At 39.0% G+C, this 20,629-nt stretch overlaps 1 protein-coding gene across 1 annotated transcript; it reads right to left on the bottom strand.

Moving 5' to 3' along the window:
- Positions 1–2,221: 2,221 nt before the first annotated feature.
- On the bottom strand, positions 2,222–2,736 carry LOC110542309 (keratin-associated protein 13-1-like). Its single transcript, XM_021628930.2, has one exon. The coding sequence runs from the start codon at positions 2,734–2,736 to the stop codon at positions 2,245–2,247; it is 492 nt and encodes a 163-aa protein (XP_021484605.1). The 3' UTR covers positions 2,222–2,244.
- Positions 2,737–20,629: the final 17,893 nt, after the last annotated feature.

The following is a 20,629-nucleotide window of genomic DNA, read 5'->3' as shown; positions in this document are numbered from 1 at the left end:
GTTTCAATTTGGAATGGACTCCCAAATTCAGTTGCTCTCTGCATTTTGTCAATATCTGTGGTGGTTATTGCTGCAAAAACAAACTTCTTTGATGCTGCAGGGAGAGAGATACACTTATTTCTTTATGTTAAGGGTAGGTCTTCAGAATACAGTTTAGAATTATAGTGGTCTAGGAAAATGGCAATAGTAAGTTTCCTTCTAGGTTCCATGACTTCATCATCTGCTATGAGCAACTGGCTAGGTTTATACACCCAGGCCTGAATTCCCTACAACTGCACAGACCTTAAATCCAAAATAAATGCATAATATATAAGCATGTGGGTATACATATATAAATAATTTAGATGAAGTTATAACACTTGCAGTAAGTTACAGAGTATCAAACTTTATAGTGCCAGGTATGATAAATTTTATTTGAGTAATTAAAAAAAATGCAAGAGAATGTTACTGAAGAATAGGTTATTGTCCTCACCTTGGGGCTCTTCCAAAGGTTGAATGTAAGATGCTATTGCTTAACACAAGTTTCAGACACAAGATTTAGAGAAATTGAGATGGAGCTGACCTGGAGCCCTCTCTCTGAGGATTACCTCTCATAGTATCTGAAGGTCTATATGCCAATTGAGAAAAGTAATCAACCATCCTAACTGACTGTGAAGTTCATGTACACAAAATGACCAATATGCCAAGATATGCCCAATTGTGCAATAATGTCACTTATATCTTGTGTGTAATCAACACCTGTCTAATTGTATACCAGACTTTCTTAATCTTACCAGACTCTAAATTAACACTTCACTGGTTAACCTTTGCATACATGGCTCTCAAACCTTCACTCCACAGTCTCTGGGAATCACCATTTTGCACTTAGAATCTGTTGAGAGCAAACTTTTTCATAATGCACATGTGGGTGAGATCATTCAGAACTTGCTTTCCTGAGTCTGGCTTATAACCTGTAACACACTGATCTTCACTTTTATCCATAGTCTCTCAAGAATAGCATCTTATCATTTTAATGGCTAATATTTAAGTGTGGTTATTCTAAAGTCCTTTATCAGTATATTCTTTTACTTCTAGGATTTTGTGAGCAGCATGCTGTTCATGTCTTCCAAGAATACTGACTATATCTTCTTTATCTATATTAATCAGTTGGAATGTCAGATCATATGGTAATTATTTTTCTAACATTTTGGCGAATCTGTATTGGTTTCCATAACTGATGTATTAATTTTCATTTTCTCTGTGTTTTTTTTTAGTATTACCATGTCCAGATACCTTCCTGGCAGAACAATGTATGGGATTTATGGAGACTCACCTCTTCATAGGGTTGCAAATCTGACATCAAAGGGAAACAGCAGAGTGGATCTACCCATGGTGTTAGGAGAATGAGATGGTAAGAATTAACATTGTGGAAGATAAAAAAAAAATACAGAGAGCAGGGGCCACACTATTGCTGACCTATTACCTTCAAGGATATAACTTTGAGGTAGGCCCCACTTATTAAATTTTACACAACCTCCTAAAAGAGTTTATCATCTGGTACTAAAGACATGATCTCATGATAGTCATTTCAAATCAAAACATTTAATGTCAGTGAACAAAGGAACCCACAGCCAGAAACATCTAAATGCATTTTGTCTTCTGCCTTTTTAAAAGATCTTAGACCATTTGGCATAGACTTGAGAGCCTACCACTTATGGAAATCAATTTATATTTTGCATCTGGAATTTAATTACTAAATATCTACACTTGCACACAATGCAGCTTTCCTTTATGTTCTTAAGTAAGAAAACTATCTGAGGCATATAAGAGTTTTATCTAATTCACAACTTAGCAGAACTTTGAAACCATTATCCCTATGGAAGATGTTCATTTAACATTAACCAATGTAATGTTTCACAATGGCAAAAGTATATACAGGAAGAAAACCCCACAAATAGGCATATCTAGATATCAAATTAGTACATTCATTATCTTAAAATTTTAGTATTAATAAATTTGAAAAGAAAAAAACACTATAAATTTCATTTGCAATGCAGACTTTATTTTTGGGTTAATAGATTGATTACAGAGTTCTCCAAGGACACCCATCAGCCAGTATCTGGGGTCAGAGAGAGAGAGAAAGTGAGGAATTGGCAATCAGGGAATGAGAGGATAATTCTTCCTGGTCACTAAAGGAAGACACAAAAGGCCACGAATCCAGGACTGGGTGGCGGTGGTCGGCAAGTTCTGGAATTAGGCAGAAGATCAATAGAATCCTGATCCTGTGCCACAGCTTGGTCTATAGCAAGAAGACTGGCAGATTCTAGAGGGCACATAGGATTGGTGGCAGAATCCAGATCCATATGAAGAGAAGCGTTGGGGTCTACAGCTGCTGGACCCACAGCTCAGTGAGTAAGAGCTTCTAGACCCATAGTCCAGAGACTGGCAGCTGCTGGATCCAAAGCCCTGTGAGCCAGCATATGTCCTGTAGGGACTGCAGAAGCCGGAGACCCTGGGGCTGAAGCAGGGCCGCTGGCAGGAGCTGTGTACCATCTGGGAAGTCTGGCATCGGATGGGCTGGAAGCAGTTCTGATGACAGCCGCTGTGGAGAGAGGAGCCCAGGTGGCAGGGTCTGGGAGAGCAGAAGTTAGTGCTCTGGATGAAGTGGCTGGGATAGGAAGAGCCGCAGGAGGAGCGAGGGTAGTTCAGGTGATCTCCACAGGAGCGGGAGGAGAAGTTTCCAGAATAGCAGGACATGTTGAAAGCAGGTGCAAGCTGAGCTGTGTGTAACAGAAGATTCTGAGTTTGAGAATCACTCTTCAGAGACCTTTATATAGTCTTAGCAATGGGTGTGGCCTCTTGCAGGATCATTGTTTCTGTAGATGGACTGCCTCATCTGAATGTCTGGACATCAGTAATTTTCTTTATAATTGCAGTTAACTAACTCCTTTTATCTTACTTTCAAGGGAGAACTCATTTTGTTTTTATATGTCTGAGTCAATGAAATGCATTTATGTTACAAATGCTATGACTGTATTTAATTAGTGCCGCTGCCATTTACAGTCAGGAAATCCCCCTTATTTTTTTTTCTATGACTTGTGTGTGTTCTTGTTTAGTGAGTGGAATTAGTCTTAAGTATGACAAAGTCGTCATCCTCAATTGGTCATCAAGGCAGAATCTTGCATTGACAAGCAGCCTTTTCAAGATGGCCCCAATATCAAGTCATTGGTTCACACTCTGTAGTATAATGTTAAATTTCTTATACACTATTACCAATGGCTAGTATAAGAGTATATAAAACTCAGTATAGGAACTATATAAAAGCAAGTCAGAAGAATTGGGACATTGTACAAAATCGTTATAGTCATGAACAAATGTGTAGAAAAGTTTATTAATGAATTTATTTTTTCTTTATTTAGAATAATGAAATCAAAATTATATGGGCTATTATGGAGCCTATTGAATGAAGCAAAACAGTAGAAATGACATTTAGTGTACAAAGTTCAGTGGCATCAGGAAGAATGGTATTGTGGATATAATTTTGATTTAACCTATTGATAAATACTCTCCTCTTAATTTAAGTTCTTCTGGAGTATGCTTCTCAACTCATATCACTAAACATCACTTCAGATTGATGGATAGTTTCAGAGCTCATCCAAACTCAGTCTACCTGTCCCTGTCCTGCTGCATCTTTCTTTTCAGAGGTAGAGCCAGATTTTGCAAATATTGAAGAGGATACTTTTGGAAGTTTTCATTATTAGAATAATAAATCATAAATAAACATTCATATAAGTATGACTATTAATTTAGAATAAAAATAATAGTAAAAGCCCTAAACTTCTAAAGTTCAAAAAAAAAAAAAAAACCCTACTATAACAAAATCAAGATAATATGATTTCTCCATTTTCACCACGAACAATGTATCCATTACCTGAATGAATGATTACCACTACATGGAGTTTTCCACATGCTTTTCTACAGAAGGAATGAAAATGTTATTTTCCTTTACGAACTATGTAAAGGAAAATACTGAAAGTATTTGACATAAGAGAAGCAATTGCTTCCAATAGCACTATTTGATGTTAGGAATGTCTCGGCTTTGAGCTTTCCCTTGTTCTCAGTTGGTGCTTCAAGCCAAGGACCATACTCCTAACAGTATGGTATCCCTCTCAACATCCTACTCAACCTGAAAGCTGTGGGCATTACTACTTATGTGGAAATCCACAGTAAATCGCTATGACCCTTGGGTCTTAGGGCCTGTGAATGTTGCTGATACAAAAATAAAATGATTCTTCCCAGACCCAGACAAAAGTAAAGGTGAGAAAAGTCTCACACCAGCCTCTCTGAGGTAAGCACTGTTTCAGAGGCTTTGTAGACTCCACAACAGAGACGTCTTAGTACTTCTTCACAAGCCACACAGTTTGTATGCAGCACACCCATACACATGCAGGAACTTTGGTTTCTTTTCCAGTTTTGATGCCACAAAAATTTAGCAAAGATGTTTTAGACAAAGTACTTGCCTTACATAGCACTTCTGCCAATGAACGTATTACTAGTTCTTGGGTTTGATTCTAAGACAAATTAGCTTTGTATCAGAAGTAGCTTACATAATTTTCTCAATGTTTTTTCCTCTAAAAGCCTCTCCTGGCCATGACTTTTCTATGTATGACTGTGGATAATCCTACTTTTGTTCCCAAGAGTCATTATTCTCTGAAAGATTCACTATAGAGTTGCTACTTATATTGACTGGACCTCCAAGCAAGTTGCAGAGCACCATCATGGTTTCAACGCCTGTAGTTCAGTGTCTCCTGAAGTTCTTCATTTTGAGGCTGTGGGAATGTGTTTAGTACTGGTAGTGCAATCAGCCCTTTGCACTGCCAGCCATGGACTGCCACCCATAACTCTCCTGCTATAGAGCTGTGATTTCTGCTTCATCATTCTAGAACACTGGAATAGGTCAGGAAAGACAGTCTTGAATCTTGTGCTTCATTACTTGATGCTGACTTGTCAAAGACATCAGTCCTAGATTTATGAATTTTTCTCGTTGCATGACAATGGGTTCCACATGCAGTCACGTGTGTTCCTTCCAAAGACTTTTATGGCAATTTTCCCCCTAGGGTTCATCTTTGCTTAGTAACTCTACTACTGTATGTTTCTGTTGTTCATTTGTTCCTTTTCTTACCATCTCCTCCCATTAATCCAACATAAAAAACACAAAACAATAAAATATTAGATAAAATCGACATGATTTTTTAATAGATCTATGTTTCCTGGCAATTCAGAATAAATTAGTGCTGTAATCCACCAAAGGTTAAACATGTGATATCAGTGACTGACAAGGACAATGTCAAGGCTTCTGTCACTGATTATAAATCCATTCATTGAAAATATAATAGGGTTAAGTGACAGATGCTGAAATTACCAGTGACATTTCTGTAAAAGTGTGTTTAATTGTAATTTGTTTAAAAGCATCACCACGTGATTGAAAAGACAGGAAACTTCACAATCATCTAGCATCTACGTTTTTAGAAGTTTTTCTTGTGACCTTCTAACTCTTTAAATGTCTTTTTCTGGGTCCCTGGTAACTGGGGTAAACATCTTAATTCATAACTAGGAGCAGAATTTTTTTTTTCAAATCAGCATTTTCTAAAATCTTTGTAAAAGCCCACAACACAAGTTGTAATAAGATGTCCATCATTGGCAGCAAGTTCGCTGTTAATCAAATTAATCAAGTCAGTGCACTTTCCCATCTTTCCACACATTGTTGTTATCTTCCTAGCCATGCTCTAGTGTCCCCTTCATCCTTAAATACACCCTGTCTCCCCTTCAGTGTGATGGGGAACAAGAGCACAATCAAATCAGTTTATTTCTTTTACACGTAGGTCCCACGGACTTTCTATCAAACTCCAAATTACATAGTAATGCTTAAAAGCTCAAAAGAATACCCATGAGATATGGACTACTAAACTTTTTAAAAACATGCCAACCAGCTGCTATCCCTCATGGTTGTCTGTAGCTGAGCGCAAGCTTGAGGGTGTGTGCTTCGTTACTCCTGACCACTCCTCTTTCTTCTCACATCCAAGACCACATCCCATTTACTATTAGTCACCATGATTATTAGCACCTCTATCATTAGTCAGAGAATGAATTGGAGAAGTAAGGAGCTTTGTACTTAAGAAAAAAAAAGAAAAAGAAAATTGCAGAGAAAGACATACAAATACTTCCTTATTCATCTTTCAAGCCAAAAATAAAATTCCTGCACTGCTGATTGGGATAGGAAACACCAACCTTGAAACCATTTATCTTTCCACATTACCTGTACTTATAAATGGTTTCTTAGACAATATAGTAATTTGAAGTTAGGTACGCTGACTGAAAATACTTTATAAGCCAGTAGAATGTGAGTTGGATAAAAGTTTGGGTCAATAGAGGTATTACTACTGAATCTGCAGCAGAATTAGGAATGGGTCATTTAGGTTATAAAGCAAACCAAAACAGGAGTAAATAAGTAATAAATACAGAGCTTAAGGCAAAATGGAAGATTTCCACCTGCTATGACTGCTGCACTTCTGATTCTGACATCTCACAGTGGTTGGAAGTCACACCTTTAGACTACTTGGTCAGCATCTAGCCTGTAGCCCTCTTGAGGGAATCTTCACAAGGCACAAATGGTACTCTGTGTCTGTGGTTACACTGCTAAAGATCTGTCTGTCCCAGAAAAGAAAATATAGAGTGGCACTGTGGGGGAAAAGTATCTAATCTCTGTTTGTCACACTGTGACTCTGTGGTAAAGGCGGGCGCCCTCTATCACCATGGTGCACTCTGTTCCTGTGGCTCTGCAGGAATAGCAGTTATTAACAGTGTTTGTGTTTTGGGAATGTGGAAGATGGATGTAGTGGGGTTAACATCCACCCTGAGAAATGTAATATCTCAGAGCTAAAACAGAGGTTGTGTGTCACTAACCAATGACACTGTACAGATGGACCCCTGATGACAAGTAATGACTCCTTTAGCCATAAATAGCAGGGAGAAGAACAGCGATTTTGACATACTGTGTCAATTGAAAATGGGAGGCAGGATAAAGAAGGCTTTGGGGCTGAAAGTCAGATGAATAGCATTCTGAGTACAGTACTGGTACACAAACAAATCCTGGTATACAGTAGGCTTTCGAGTGATTCATGATCTCAGAAAAAGAAGGGAAGACCCACAGGTGTGACAAGTGAAATAAAACATGACCATTCTGACAATATCAAGTACTTTGCATTTTTTCATTCTTAATGGGCAGCTGAACAAAGGTTGACTGTCTCTAGTAAGTATATCTGTAACTTTTCTACTCAGAAACAAGAAGCATCAAGAACTGGGTAAGAATCATGAGATGTGCTCTACTTGCTCCTAGCAGAAACACCACTATGTGAAGTAAGACAATATGAAAAGTTGCTTGTCTGAGGGCTTTTCCTGCCCTGGTACTCTGAGGATCTTTTTTCTGATCCTGAGGTATGACCATCTGCTCTCCTTTCAAAAGTATGCTAGGGCTCAGTCCCCAAAAGAAAGACAAAGAGGATGGACATCTGAGGAGGAAGAAAACAGGGAACAGGACAGAAGCCTACAACAGAGGGCCTCTGAAAGGCTCTACCCTGCAGGGTATCAATGCAGATGCTGAGACTCATAGCCAAACTTTGGGCAGAGTGCAGGGAATCTAATTAAAGAAGGGGGAGATAGAAAGACCTGGTGAGGGCAGGAGCTTCACAAGGAGAACAACAGATCCAAAAAGTTCAGGTGCAGGGGTCTTTTCTGAGACTGATACTCCACCCAAGAACCACTCATGGAGATGGCCTGGAACCCCTGCACAGATGTAGCCCATGGCAGTTCAGCGTCAAAGTGGGCTCCATAGTAATGGGGACAGGGACTGTCTCTGACATGAACTGATTGATCTGCTCTTTGATTACCTCCCCCTGAGGGGGGAGCAGCCTTACCAGGCTACAGAATAAGACAATGCAACCACTCTTGATGAGATCTGATAGACTAAGATGAGAGGGAAGGAGAGGAGGACCTCCCTTATCAATGAACTGGGGGAGGGGCACGGGTAGGAAGAGGGAGGAAAAGTGGGTTTGGGAAGGGAGGATAGAGGGAGCTACAGGAGGATACAAAGTGAATAAGCTGTAATTAATAAAAATAAAGTTTAAAAAGTTTGTTAGGGTCAGATAGAAGGGGAGGAGAACCTCCATATCAGTGGGCTAGGGGAGGGGCATAGGAAGAGAAGAGAGAGGGAGGGTGGGACAGGGAGGAGATAAGGAAAGGGGCTACAGTTGGGATACAAGGTGAATACATTATAATAAATAATAATAAAATATGTTTTTTTAAAAAAGTCATTGTAGGGAATTGTGGTAAGATGCAGATCACAGAGAGTAAGTCTATGCTTACTCTGCATATATCTAGCACAGTAAGACAGGTGAGCTTAAAGAGCAGAGCGTGGGGAAGAAGATAGAGGGAAAGGAAAAGAAGTAGAAAAAGGAGGAGGAGGATCAGAAGGAAAAAGATGAGAAAGAGGTGTGAAAGGAGGAGGAGGGAAAAGAAGGGAGAAGAACAGGGTAAAGGGGAAGGATAGGTAAGGAGAAAATGAAGGAGGGTGAGAAAAAGGAAGGAGGAGAAAGAAAGGGAAAGAGAGTTTAAAGAGGAAGGGAGAAGGATACTGGGGAAATGGCAGGAGGACAAGAAAGATTAGATGGATGAGGGAGCAGAGAATGGTACAGAGGAAGAGTAGAGCTTCTATGTTTCAGAAGGTTAGAATCAGAGGCCTCAGCAGGATGCTTCTGGCTTGGTTCTTTGGTATGTTTACTTTGGAACCACTGAATGAGCTCCAGTCCTATGCACGAATAGCTTCAGAGAAGAGCAGAGCACCATATTTCCCTTCACTGGTGTGACCTTCATGCTGCTGAATTGGCAGAGCATTGTGGCAGGTGGGAGACAGAGGCAGAGACACCTCTGGGGTGATGACACCCCAGTTCTGTAGAAGACTGGGAAAAGCTCCAACAGCCAAAAACTTCCTCTCATGGAATTCACTTTAGACTTAATTTTTAGTTGCTGTTGTAATGTTCAATTTTATTTTCATACAAAGTATGTATGTATATATGGGTTTCATAAAGACATTTTTGCTCAGATGTAGCTTACATTATAATTCAATTGGCACATAACATTTGATCATATCTATGAGGGCACAGTGGTTTTATCACACATGTATATAATGTATGATGATCAAGTCAGGGTCATTAGCATAACAGCCTCCTTAACCATGTATCACTTCATTTTGTTGATTATGCTGTGAATTCTTATTTAGCTCTTCTGAAATTAGAAGGAAATTATGAGTTAGAAAGTCATTCTACTTTGATTTTGAGCTGTGTGCAACAGACAGATTTTACTCCCCTCTCTTCTCCCATCCTCTTTAACAGGGGATCTACTCCATGAGTTATTAAATTGCTAATTTTAGCTTTCTCCATGATTTTTAACATGAACCCATGACATCAGTGGGCAGTGTAATTGACAACAGCCTTAGAGAATTTTTGGTGTCAATTCTGTTATATTGGTCCCCACAGGTATGAATTAGTTTATTCTTGGCAGTATTCCAGAAACCTGAACCTTGCATTTCATTTTCACCCTCCACAATGCAAGGAACCTAACCTTGTAGGAAAAGGCAGTATCTTCATCATTGAAAGGGTTTAGAGGCAGACTTTCAATACATTTGTTAAAATGATGAATGCAGATATTTTCCTATTAACTTTATGGTTTTCTCTTGCTAATAACTGGAAATAAGTGTTATTACTCTGTGAACTGTGCGAATTTGTTGCCTAGTTCCCAGAAAATAAACATTAACGACTGAACATCTTGTTGCTACAAATGGCAGGAATGGCAAGTGTAGCTCAGAGACGTTGCAAAGAGAATGCTTGGTTATTAGTCATGAAAATTGCCACTGTCATACACTACATAAGAAATGAGTGGTTTGTGTCTCTTAACTAAATGAATAAAATACAACCAGATATTCAAATGTGAAAATCAATTCCAGTTCAATGATATGAATAATAAAGTATCAAGGCCTCCATACAACCCACCATGTATTCCTTACATAACACACCTAGTGATAAACATTCATAAAGTCCTTTGTGACAAAAATTTACTCCAATTAATCATTAAATTAAAGGGCTAGTAAAACTGGTAAATAGTATCTAACCAACATTCTAAAGCATTTCTTTTCTTAATTTTAATAATCCTTTGCTATCACTATGAAACAAATTATGCCCTTTCTAATTTTAAGTTTTGTTCAAATATTTTTCCTGGTATCTCAGACCACAACATTATTTATAGATGTGATTAAGTAAAATGTTGGTCAGTAGATGAGTTGTTATGCAACATAACTGTGTATTTCTAAAAATAAAATATTTTTACACAGAGACAGGAACACATGAAAAGGAAGCTGGAGGAAGAAATAAAGACACGGACAGCAACTGTCAAGTGCAGAGATGTAGAGCAGGGCTGATCCGCTAACTTTTGACAACAGTGGACTTTAGACATCTTGATCTCAGGCCCCTAGACTTTTAAACTAAGAAAAACATTTCTCTAGTATATAGAAACTTCTATGGTAGTCTTAACAAGCCATTGATATATCAGAGATCAAAAATGACTCCTTATTCCAAAAATGTATGGGCTTAGTGAGTTCCATTGTCTGATGTCTACCAAGTCTCTGCCTGCCACTGAAGCAGCTGCCAGCCAGCAAGCCCATGATCATACTTCCTGATTGACCTGGTCCTGCATTTTGAGGTCTTCTGAATACCTGCAAGTTCATGGAGACCTTTGGTTGATGGGTTCTCTGATGCCTCTAAATGTTCCTCTGCATGAGGTTAGCTATCATTTTTTTAAACTTTTTTTTATTTTTTTATTAATTACACTTTATTCATTTTGTATTCCCCCATAAGCCCCTCCCTCCTCCCCTCCTAATCCCACCCTCCCTCCTCTTTCTGCATGCATGCCCCTCCCCAAGTCCACTGATAGGGGAGGTTCTCCTCTCCTTTCTGATCTTAGTCTATCAGTTCTCATCAAAAGTGGCTGCATTGTCCTCTTCTGTGGCCTGGTAAGGCTGCTAGGCCAACTGTCGGGCAGAGTGAATGGAATTTTGTGTAAGAAGTGGGAAATAGTAAGAGCTGGAGAGGACAGGAACTCCACAAGGAGAGCAACAGAACAAGGAAATTTGAACACAGGGAACTTCCCAGAGACTCATACTCCAACCAAGGACTATTCATGGAGATAACCTAGAACCTCTGCACAGATGTAGCCCATGGCAGTTTAGTGTCCAAGTGGGTTACATAGTAATGGGAAGAGGGACTGCCTCTGACATAAGCTATCATTTTTTTTAATTTATATTTTTTAATTTAATTTTTGAGAATTTCACATGATATGTTTGATCATGTTTTTCTACACCCCTAGCACCTCAAATTCCCTTCCCACCCAATTTCAATGGACTTATAATCACAGGTCTCCATGTCAGTATGACACATTTCTAGGTCCTCATTTCAGTTTCTTAGGTGGGGCGGGGGGAGAAAAGGATTTATTTCATCTTAAATTAACACTCCTTTACCACTCCACGATTCAGGAAAGTCAGGGCAGGTACTCAAGGTAATAACTGAAGCAGAAGCCATGGAGGAACTTTACTTCCCAGCTTGCTTTCAATGGCTTGCTCAGCCTGTTTTCTTTTTCATTTTAAAATGTTTTTTCTTTATTTTTATTATTTATTACAATTTATTCACTTTGTATACAGGCTGTAGCCCCTCCCTCATTTCTTTCCGGTCGCACCCTCCCTCCCTCATCTCCCCCTATGTCCCTCCCTTAGCCCACTGACAGGGGAGGTCTTCCTCCCCTACTATCTGAACCTAGCCTATCAGGTCTCATCAGGACTGGCTGCATCATCTTTCTCTGTAGCCTAGTTAGGCCACCTCTCCACAGGGAGGTGATCAGAGAACCTACCACTAAGTCCATGTCAGAGACAGCCCCTGCTCCCTTTACTAGGGAGCCACATGGAGACTGAGCTGCCCTTGGACTACATCAGAGCAGGTGGTCAAGGTCCTTTCTAAGAATCATTTCTGTTTCTTTGACTTTATTCCTAAAAATATTGTAGACCTGATAACCCAGGAGTTGTCTATCAATTTCTAAGAAGTGAAGATTTTACAAGCGACCTTCAAGCACCAAGCGAAGCTTTTCAGTTCATCAGTAGTCAGTGCTACAACTAAAAATCTGCAAGTAGTCCACTCTGAAGATCCTTCTTCCTTCTTTCCACCTGTCCTCCTTTTCTTCCTCACCTCCTCTCTGCTTCCACTTTCCTAGAATATGTTTTATAGTCACATCTTCTGTATTGTTCATGTATACCATAAAGAAATAGAAACTTGCTCCTTTATTTTAAAATAAATTTGTAAGATGTGGGAAATTTGTAAGAGCTGGAGAGGACAGGAACCCCACAAGGAGAGCAACAGAACCTGAAAACTTGAACACAGGGAACTTCCCAGAGACTCATACTCCAACCAAGGACTATTCATGGAGATAACTTAGAACCCCTGCACAGATGTAGCCCAGGGCAGTTCAGTGTCCAAGTGGGTTACATAGCAATGGGAAGAGGGACTGCCTCTGACATAATCTGATTGGCCTGCTCTTTGACCACCTCCCCCTGAGGGGGGAGCAGCCTTACCAGGCCACAGAAGATGACAATGCAGCCACTTCTGATGTGATCTGATAGACTAAGATCAGAAGGAAGAAGAGGACCTCATCAGTGGACTTGGGGAGGGGCATGCGTGAAGAAGGGGGAGGGTGGGACTGGGAGGGTACGAGGGAGGGGCTAATGAGGGGATACAAAGTGAATAAAGTGTAATTAATAAAAAAATAAAATACTTTTAAAAATTATTTAACATAGAAACTGGCTTGAATTATTTCAATGTGCTCTGTGTAGCTTTAGCTGGTTTCTTTTGTCATGAAATTCATTGGTCTCACGCCCCAGACAGAACACCATTCTCTTGCAAAGTACACCTTTCAAACCAGGTGCTCCAGATCCTCAAATAACTGCTGTCATCAGATCCTTAATTAACTTTCCCTTTCCTCCTGTTTACTCCTTCCTTTTGGTCTCTATCCAGACTTGGAGCCTCAAGGACGACAATTTGTAAAGAGCCCAACAATGCTTAACTGCTGCTTCCCATCCCTTGTAAGATAAAGCAAATGTTCCAATGAAGAAATGTGCTGACAAAAGACCCCCCCTCCACTAACTGTTCCACTTGAGACCTAAGTGTTATCTCAGAGAAGCAGAGTCCAGATTCATGTGGCAGAAAGCAGCTCTTCTAACCCAGAAATATAGTTCTGCCTCCTTACGGATCAGCATTTGCAAGAATGAGAGAATAAATTTTCGAATAATAACTCAAGCTAAGTGACCTCCAGACTTTGCTCATTTATTCACCTTTAAATAATTTTATCTATCCAACATTAATGATGTCTATTCTGAATAAGTAATTCATATAATTCATGCACAAAACAAGAAGCACTAGATTAACACAAGTACATAGTGTTTTGGGGGACTTAATAAGCAATTTGCACTTACAACCTCAACATGCCCAAGACAGATAAATTCCTAGAATGGAGATGTTAAGTATCCTGAAGTCCCACCCCTCATTTAGAAACTGTCCATACAGGCTTGCACTACTGCCAGCAAAGGAAGGGTCTTCCCTTTCTTCACATCCTCACTAGCATAAGCTGTCACTTGTGTTATTGATCTTAGCCAATCTGACATGTTTAAATGTAATCCCATAGTAGTTTTGATTTGTATTTCCCTGATGGCTTAATGTTCAACGTTACTTTGAACATTTTTTTCAGCTATTTGCATTTTCTTTATTGAAAATTCTCTGCTTAGATTGAAAATCAATTTAATTGAATTTTTTCTGAATATAATTTCTTGATTTCTTTAAATAAATATTTTGAATATTAGACTTCTATCAGATATGGATTTGTTAAAAAAAAAAAACAACAACACCTTTTTCCAGTCTGTAGGCTGTCTCTTTGTCCAGTTAATGGTTATCCTTTCCCTTACAGAAGCTTTTCATGAGTTCCCGTTTATTAATCATTGGTCCTAGTATCTGTGCCGTCAGGATTCTGTTTAGTAAGTTGTTTCCTGTTCCAGTGAATCTGAGGCTATTCTCCGCTTTCTCTTCTATCAGGTTCAATATGGCAGTTCTTCAGAAGATTGGAAATCAATCTACCTCAAGCCCAGCTACACCACTCTTGTGTTTGTAAACAAAGGATGCCCCACCCTATCACAGGGACATTTGATCAACTATGCTCACTGAAGATTTATTAATAAGAGTTGGAAGCTGGAAACAAAGTAGATGTCCTCTGCTGAAGAATGGATAAAGAAAATGTGGCTCATTTACACAATAGAGTATTACTCAGATATTGAAAACAGTGATATCATGGAATTTGCAGGTAAATTGATAAAATTATTTGCAAAAATCCTCACTGAAGTAACCCAGACCCAGAAAGACAAATATGGTATACATTCACTTATAAGTGGATATTAGCTATTAAGTAAATGATAATCAATCTACAACCCACAGACTCAGAGTAGGTACAGTGGAGGAGTCTGGGTGGTGAGGGGGAGAGAATGGATTTCCCTAGGAAGGGAAAATAAATGTATTTTATGGTGGGATGGGAGCAGGAAGGATAAGGTATGTGTGGATAGGTGGGATAGAGGAAGAGAATGCATAGGGAACAAATGGAATTGGGGAATATCAAGAGGTGTGGAAATCTAGTGCAGTGAAAACTCCCTGGAATCTTTGAGGCAACCCTACAGAGGACTCCTAATGGAGGATATGGAATCTGAACTGGCTGTCTTTTATAGCCAGGCAAGGCTTCCAGTGGTGAGATTGACTTGAATTTGGTTGATCTGATAGCCAAGGTGGTACCATAGAGATACCTAAACATCCCAGGCTGATGCAAGGTCAGAAGGTTGCCCTCTGAACTATGACAGTGGGGACCCATTACTGAGGACATCATCCACACAGCTCATAGGGCATAGAGAGGTCAATCTGGAGCCTTCATCCCTACATTCTAGTTTCTTTGGTGCAAGAACATGCTCTGCAAGCTATGGAAAGATAAACTTAGACACAAACCCAGCCATAAAACTCTTGGCCTAAAATCTGTCCTGCCTGCAAGATGTCTTGTGATACTGGTAGTGCAGAAATTGTGGGACTGCCAATCAATGTCTGGTTTAGCTTGAGGCCCACACATTGAAAGGAAGACCGTGTCCTACAGTGGCAGAATGGACAGGAACTAGGGACCAGAAAGCCCAGAGTCCTAGAGAGAATCAAATGCCATTGACAAAAAAAAATCAATGTGATAAATGATATTTAAAATATCATTTTAAATATCATTTAAAATTTATTTTTAATGAATTTAAAAATAACATTTAAATATCATTTAAAATTTATTTTAAATGATATTCTGCTACACTCATACATCAGTTCCTTGTCCAGTTGTCATTAGAGAGGCTTCTTTCAACAGCAGATGGAGAGACCCACAGCCAAACATTATGCAGGGAGAGAGAGAGAGAGAGAGAGAGAGAGAGAGAGAGAGAGAGTCTAAACTGGATGTCTCCATTGCATTCCTCCCCTTGGAGGTAGGGGAAACCCAGGGAAGAGGAAGAGGAAAGACTTTAGAAGTCAGAGTGGATGGAGGACACCAGGAGAACATGGCCCATTGAATCAACTAAGCAGGGCTCATAAGGGCTCACAGAGATTGCTGAGGCAAATTAGTGCCTTCATGGGTCTGCACCAAGTTATCTGTATATATGTTACGGCCTTTAGCTTGGTGTTTTTAGGGGACACCAAAGAGTGGGAGTGGGTGTATCTCTGAGTCTTTTTTCCGCTCTTGGTACTCTTTTCCTCCTATTGTGTTGGCTTGTCCAGCCTTGATATTAGGGCTTTCACCTTGTCTTAGTGTATCTTGTTTTGTAATGTTTAGTTATTGTCTCTTGGAGATCTATTCTTATCTGAAAAGAAATAGATGAGGTTGAGTCTGCAGAAGAGGGAAGGTAGAGGAGAGCTGGGAATTGTGGAGGGAAGAAAAGCCATAATTGGTATATTGTATGAGAGAAGAATTTCTTTTCAATAAAAGAGAAGCTACTGTTAATTGACAGCTTTTCGGAAAGGAAGTGTTAGTTTTGCTTAAGAATGTGGTCGTTAAGCTCCAGGGAATGGCCACACACCCAAGGGTCTATAAGCAACAATAATAATAATTGATATGTTCAAGTTTTATACATGTTTTAAAGATCATAGTATTGGGGATATGGGGAAATTGGAGGAGATAAGTAAATATTATCAAAATACAATGTAAGAAATTATTGAAATATTAATAAAATATATAAGCAAAAGATTGAATACCCATACACAGGAGCACAAGTAAAGCAGAAAGAATGCATGAGTAAAGCATCAAAAAGCAGGTTAGAGTGTAATCTGCACTTGAGTCTTAGTTCCAAGGTTTATATGGAGTAGCCTCATGTAAACTATTAATTATAGTCTACCATCACTTCTACAGCTGAAAATTTCACACACACACACACACACACACACACACACACACACACACCGCTTGCAACTACTCCTAATTATATTTATTTATATTTCTTAGAATTAGATGTTATTATACATGTCAATTAGATCGTATTATACATTTGATATGTGTGTTTATTGTATTACTTTCTTTCCATTGTGTCTATCTTACAGTGTTGCCTCATTGACTTTATAGGACATTCATCTTTGCCTGGGCGGCCTTTTGGATTGACATTTCTAAACTTAACACTCCACTTGCTTCCTTCTCTGTGCTTAGTTTGGATTGTTAGTAGCTGGCTCTTGTCTTTTTATGCCTTGATATAATGTTTATCTTCTTATAGCATCAAACTGGAGATAAAGGAGTTGGTTTTCAGGTAGAAATCACAAAAAAATTTCTAGAATGTTTTTGTTGACATTGAAATTTAAGTCAAGGGTGGTAACGCAAAGTAGATCTGAGATATTGATTTTTGTGGTCTGGTTCATCATACTTAGACAACAGAGAAATTGAAAGAAATAATAAGAGCCAAAAAAAATATCTGGAAGCTCAGATCAACCTATGATGGAACATAGTTTCTGTTTTCTTTTTTCTCCTTTTAAGGATGTAAAATGATCACATAATTACTGGGAATTAAATAGAATAAAGTGTGTGCTATGTTTAGCACAATGTTTGGTCAATGTAAACTTGGTAAAATATTGCCTATTATTATTATTAGTTTATTAATGCATAAAAATTGAGATTCTGCATTCTGCTCTAAAATTAAGCATTGGATTATTAAATCTATTTCACTTAAGTTTTTGGAAGAACAAAGAGAACTATAAAAGGCACTTTTATTCACCTTCTTCAGAATATTGTCTGGGAGGCTTACTGCCTCCTTCTGCTAACCTAGTCCTGGAAGCTTTTAGTCTGCATAAATTCTAACCTAGGCCTAGAATGTTTACAGCTTCTGAGACTTATTGCTTAATATGCTCGCCCTTTCTTTTTCTTACTGAGTTCTGGGCTGGCTGGTTCAACTCAACTGTTCTGACTCAAACTCCTCTCTCAGCTGACTAATTCAATCTGGTCTTTCTCTAGACCTCTGAGTTGTTCTGCTTGGCCTCAAACAAACTCAAGTAATCTGCCTTAATCTCTTAGCTCCTTCTCAGTCTCTGGATCATTCAGTATTCACCTGAGTGCTCTCTCTCTGTAACCCACCTATTACTGTACTGGTAAAACTGCCTCCTTTCTCTCTCTTTCTCTCTCACTGTACCTTAAGTTGTTTCCCTTTCCCCCCTCTCTTCTTGTGAGAGCTGAGCTTATCGTATTCTGTCAAGTCTTTCTTTGACTAGTCACTGTTTCTGCCATTTGCCTGGATCTAAGCTTTGCTTTACCTGAAAAAAATTTGCTTTATACCAGGCTTGCCTTGAATTCAGATCTGCTTGCCTCTGTCTCCTGGGTTGAGGTATGTTTGTATTCCAGCTGAATCACATAGACCTATAAGGTCTTTGGATACTAATCTCTTGCCTGAACAACCATTTTGTGAATTAAAATTCTTCTACAGAGAACTAAAAAGATTTTAATAAAAGGTTTTGACTTCTCAGTAGCTCCTGAGCACTTTCACACTACTTGAATGAGTGATATATGGTGACATCATAGCTAAAAAGTTAACAACAGCCAGAATTTCAGTTGTGAAGACTCTCCTTGTATGGAGAACACAATTCCCAACTTTAACTGAACAAACATTTCCTAATGCATTGCGGCTTCTCATTACAAAGATCTGTTGTTTCATGCATCAAGTCAAAGAGTTTTTAAAATTATTACCATAAATTCTCCAGTGTTTTATGAAATTGATATGTGCTTTCTTGAGCATAAATTTCAACAGAATCTCAACATTACAATGAAGTATAGTACATTCACAGGCTTAGCTTGCACTCAATTGCACTGGTTAGTGAATACTTTGTAATGATCTTTCTTATAAATAAGAGAAATGCTTTTTCCAGATGGTGTTTTTGCCTTTCAAAGTACTGTGTTAATACTTGCTTTTTTCATCTTTTATGTGTTATTGCGCTTTTTATTCTTTTAGAATTTCTTACACGCATTTCAATGCTAAGGGCTTATCATGAGAGGAGGGCAGGAAAAATATGAGCTGGAAGACGGGGAAGAGTGTTGTGAAATGAAACACTGGCCGTCATGTGGCTATAGCAATCATAAACTCACAGCATCCGAGGTCACCTGCACAAGACTGGACCTGCTCGTATCCATAGCAACGGGGTCCATAGGCTTGATACTCCTCTGGGGTGGCTTGCAGTTAATAGTTGTTAGGGCGGGGATGTTCTTTTATTCAGTGATGGATAGACATGAGGGAATTATCAATACTCCAGCAAAAATCCTTCCCACATCCAGCAAGGCTCGTGCATGATATTAAGATTTTAAACTGTCTAAGTAATGGTTAATATGGAATGATTCAAAGATACAGAAATATTTAAATACCATTGGACCAAAATTAAGAAATAACCCAACAAAGAGTATGTAGCAGAATGACAATAATATTTTTCCTATGAAAATAATTTTTGAACCTGTTTATTGCTCAGGTTGCTGACACTGAATAGCCTTACCATCTGCAATGGCGCTAAATTTAATTTATAGTTCAGAACTTATTCTGTCAATCAGCAGTGTAGATTCCTCTGTAGAACTACTTCTAAAATACGACTAGTTTTTAAATCATTAGGCAAATTTTATTTATTTAACATTTTTATTGTATCTTGTATTTTCATTAAATTTTTATTTTTTATATTAGTTACAGTTTATTTACTTTGTATCCCAGCTGTAGCCCCTTCCTTCATGCCCTCCCAATTTCACCCTCCCTGCCTCAACTCCTCCCTGCCCCTCTCTCAGTCCACTGATAGGGGACGTCCTTCTACCCTTCCATCTGACACTAGCTTATCAGGTCTCTTCAGGACTGGCTGCAATGTCATCCTCTGTGGCCTATCAAGGCTGCTCCTCCCTCAGAGGGGGGAGGTCAAAGAGACAGCCATTGACTTCATGTCAGAAACAGTCCTTGTTCCCCTTAAACCCACTTGGCCATGAGCTACATCTGAGCAGGGATTCTAGGTTATGTACCTCAACATACAACCAGACACACTAAATCTGTTAGAAGAAAAAGTGGGGAGGAGCTTAGAACTCATTGGAACAGTAGACAACTTTTTGAACAGAACACTAACAGCATAAGCTCTAAGAGCAACAATCAATAAATGGGACCTCATGGAACTGAAAAGCTTTTGTAAAGCAAAAGACACTGTTGTCAGGGCAAAACGACAGGCTACAGACTGGGAAAGATTCTTCACCAACCCTGTATTTGACAGAGGGCTGATATCCAGTATATATAAAGAACTCAAGAAGTTAAAAAGCAACAAATCAAGCAATCCAATTAAAAAATGGGGTATGGCGCTAAACAGAGAATTCTCTGTAGAGGAATATAGAATGGCAGAGAAACACTTAAAAGAAATGCTCAACATCCTTAGCCACCAGGGAGATGCAAATCAAAACGACCCTGAGGTTTCACCTTACACCCATCAGAATAGCCAAGATGAAAAACTCAAGTGACAACACATGAAGGATAGGTTGTGGAGAAAGGGGAACCCTCCTCCATTGCTGGTGAGAATGTAAACTTATAAAACCATGTTGGAAATCAATCTGGCACTTTCTGAAACAATTAGTGCTTCCTCAGGATCCAGCTATACCACTCCTAGGCATATATCCGAAAGATGCTCAAATACACAACAAGGACATTTGTTCACCCATGTTTGTAGCAGCTTTATTCATAATAGCCAGAACCTGGAAACAAACCAAATGTCCCTCAACGGAGAAATAGATACAGAAATTGTGGTACTTTTATGCAATGGAATACTACTCAGCAATTAAAAACAAGGAAATTATGAAATTTTCAGGCAAATGATGGGATCTAGAAAAGATCATCCTGAGTGACGTATCCCAGAAGGAGAAAGACACACATGGTATATATTCACTTATAAGTGGGTACTAGACCTAAAAG

The sequence above is a fragment of the Meriones unguiculatus genome, chromosome 17, assembly GCF_030254825.1.
Source record: "Meriones unguiculatus strain TT.TT164.6M chromosome 17, Bangor_MerUng_6.1, whole genome shotgun sequence".
NCBI lineage: Eukaryota > Metazoa > Chordata > Mammalia > Rodentia > Muridae > Meriones > Meriones unguiculatus.
The sequence above is the reverse complement of the archived record's forward strand: the minus strand, read 5'-3'. Positions and strand labels throughout refer to the sequence as shown.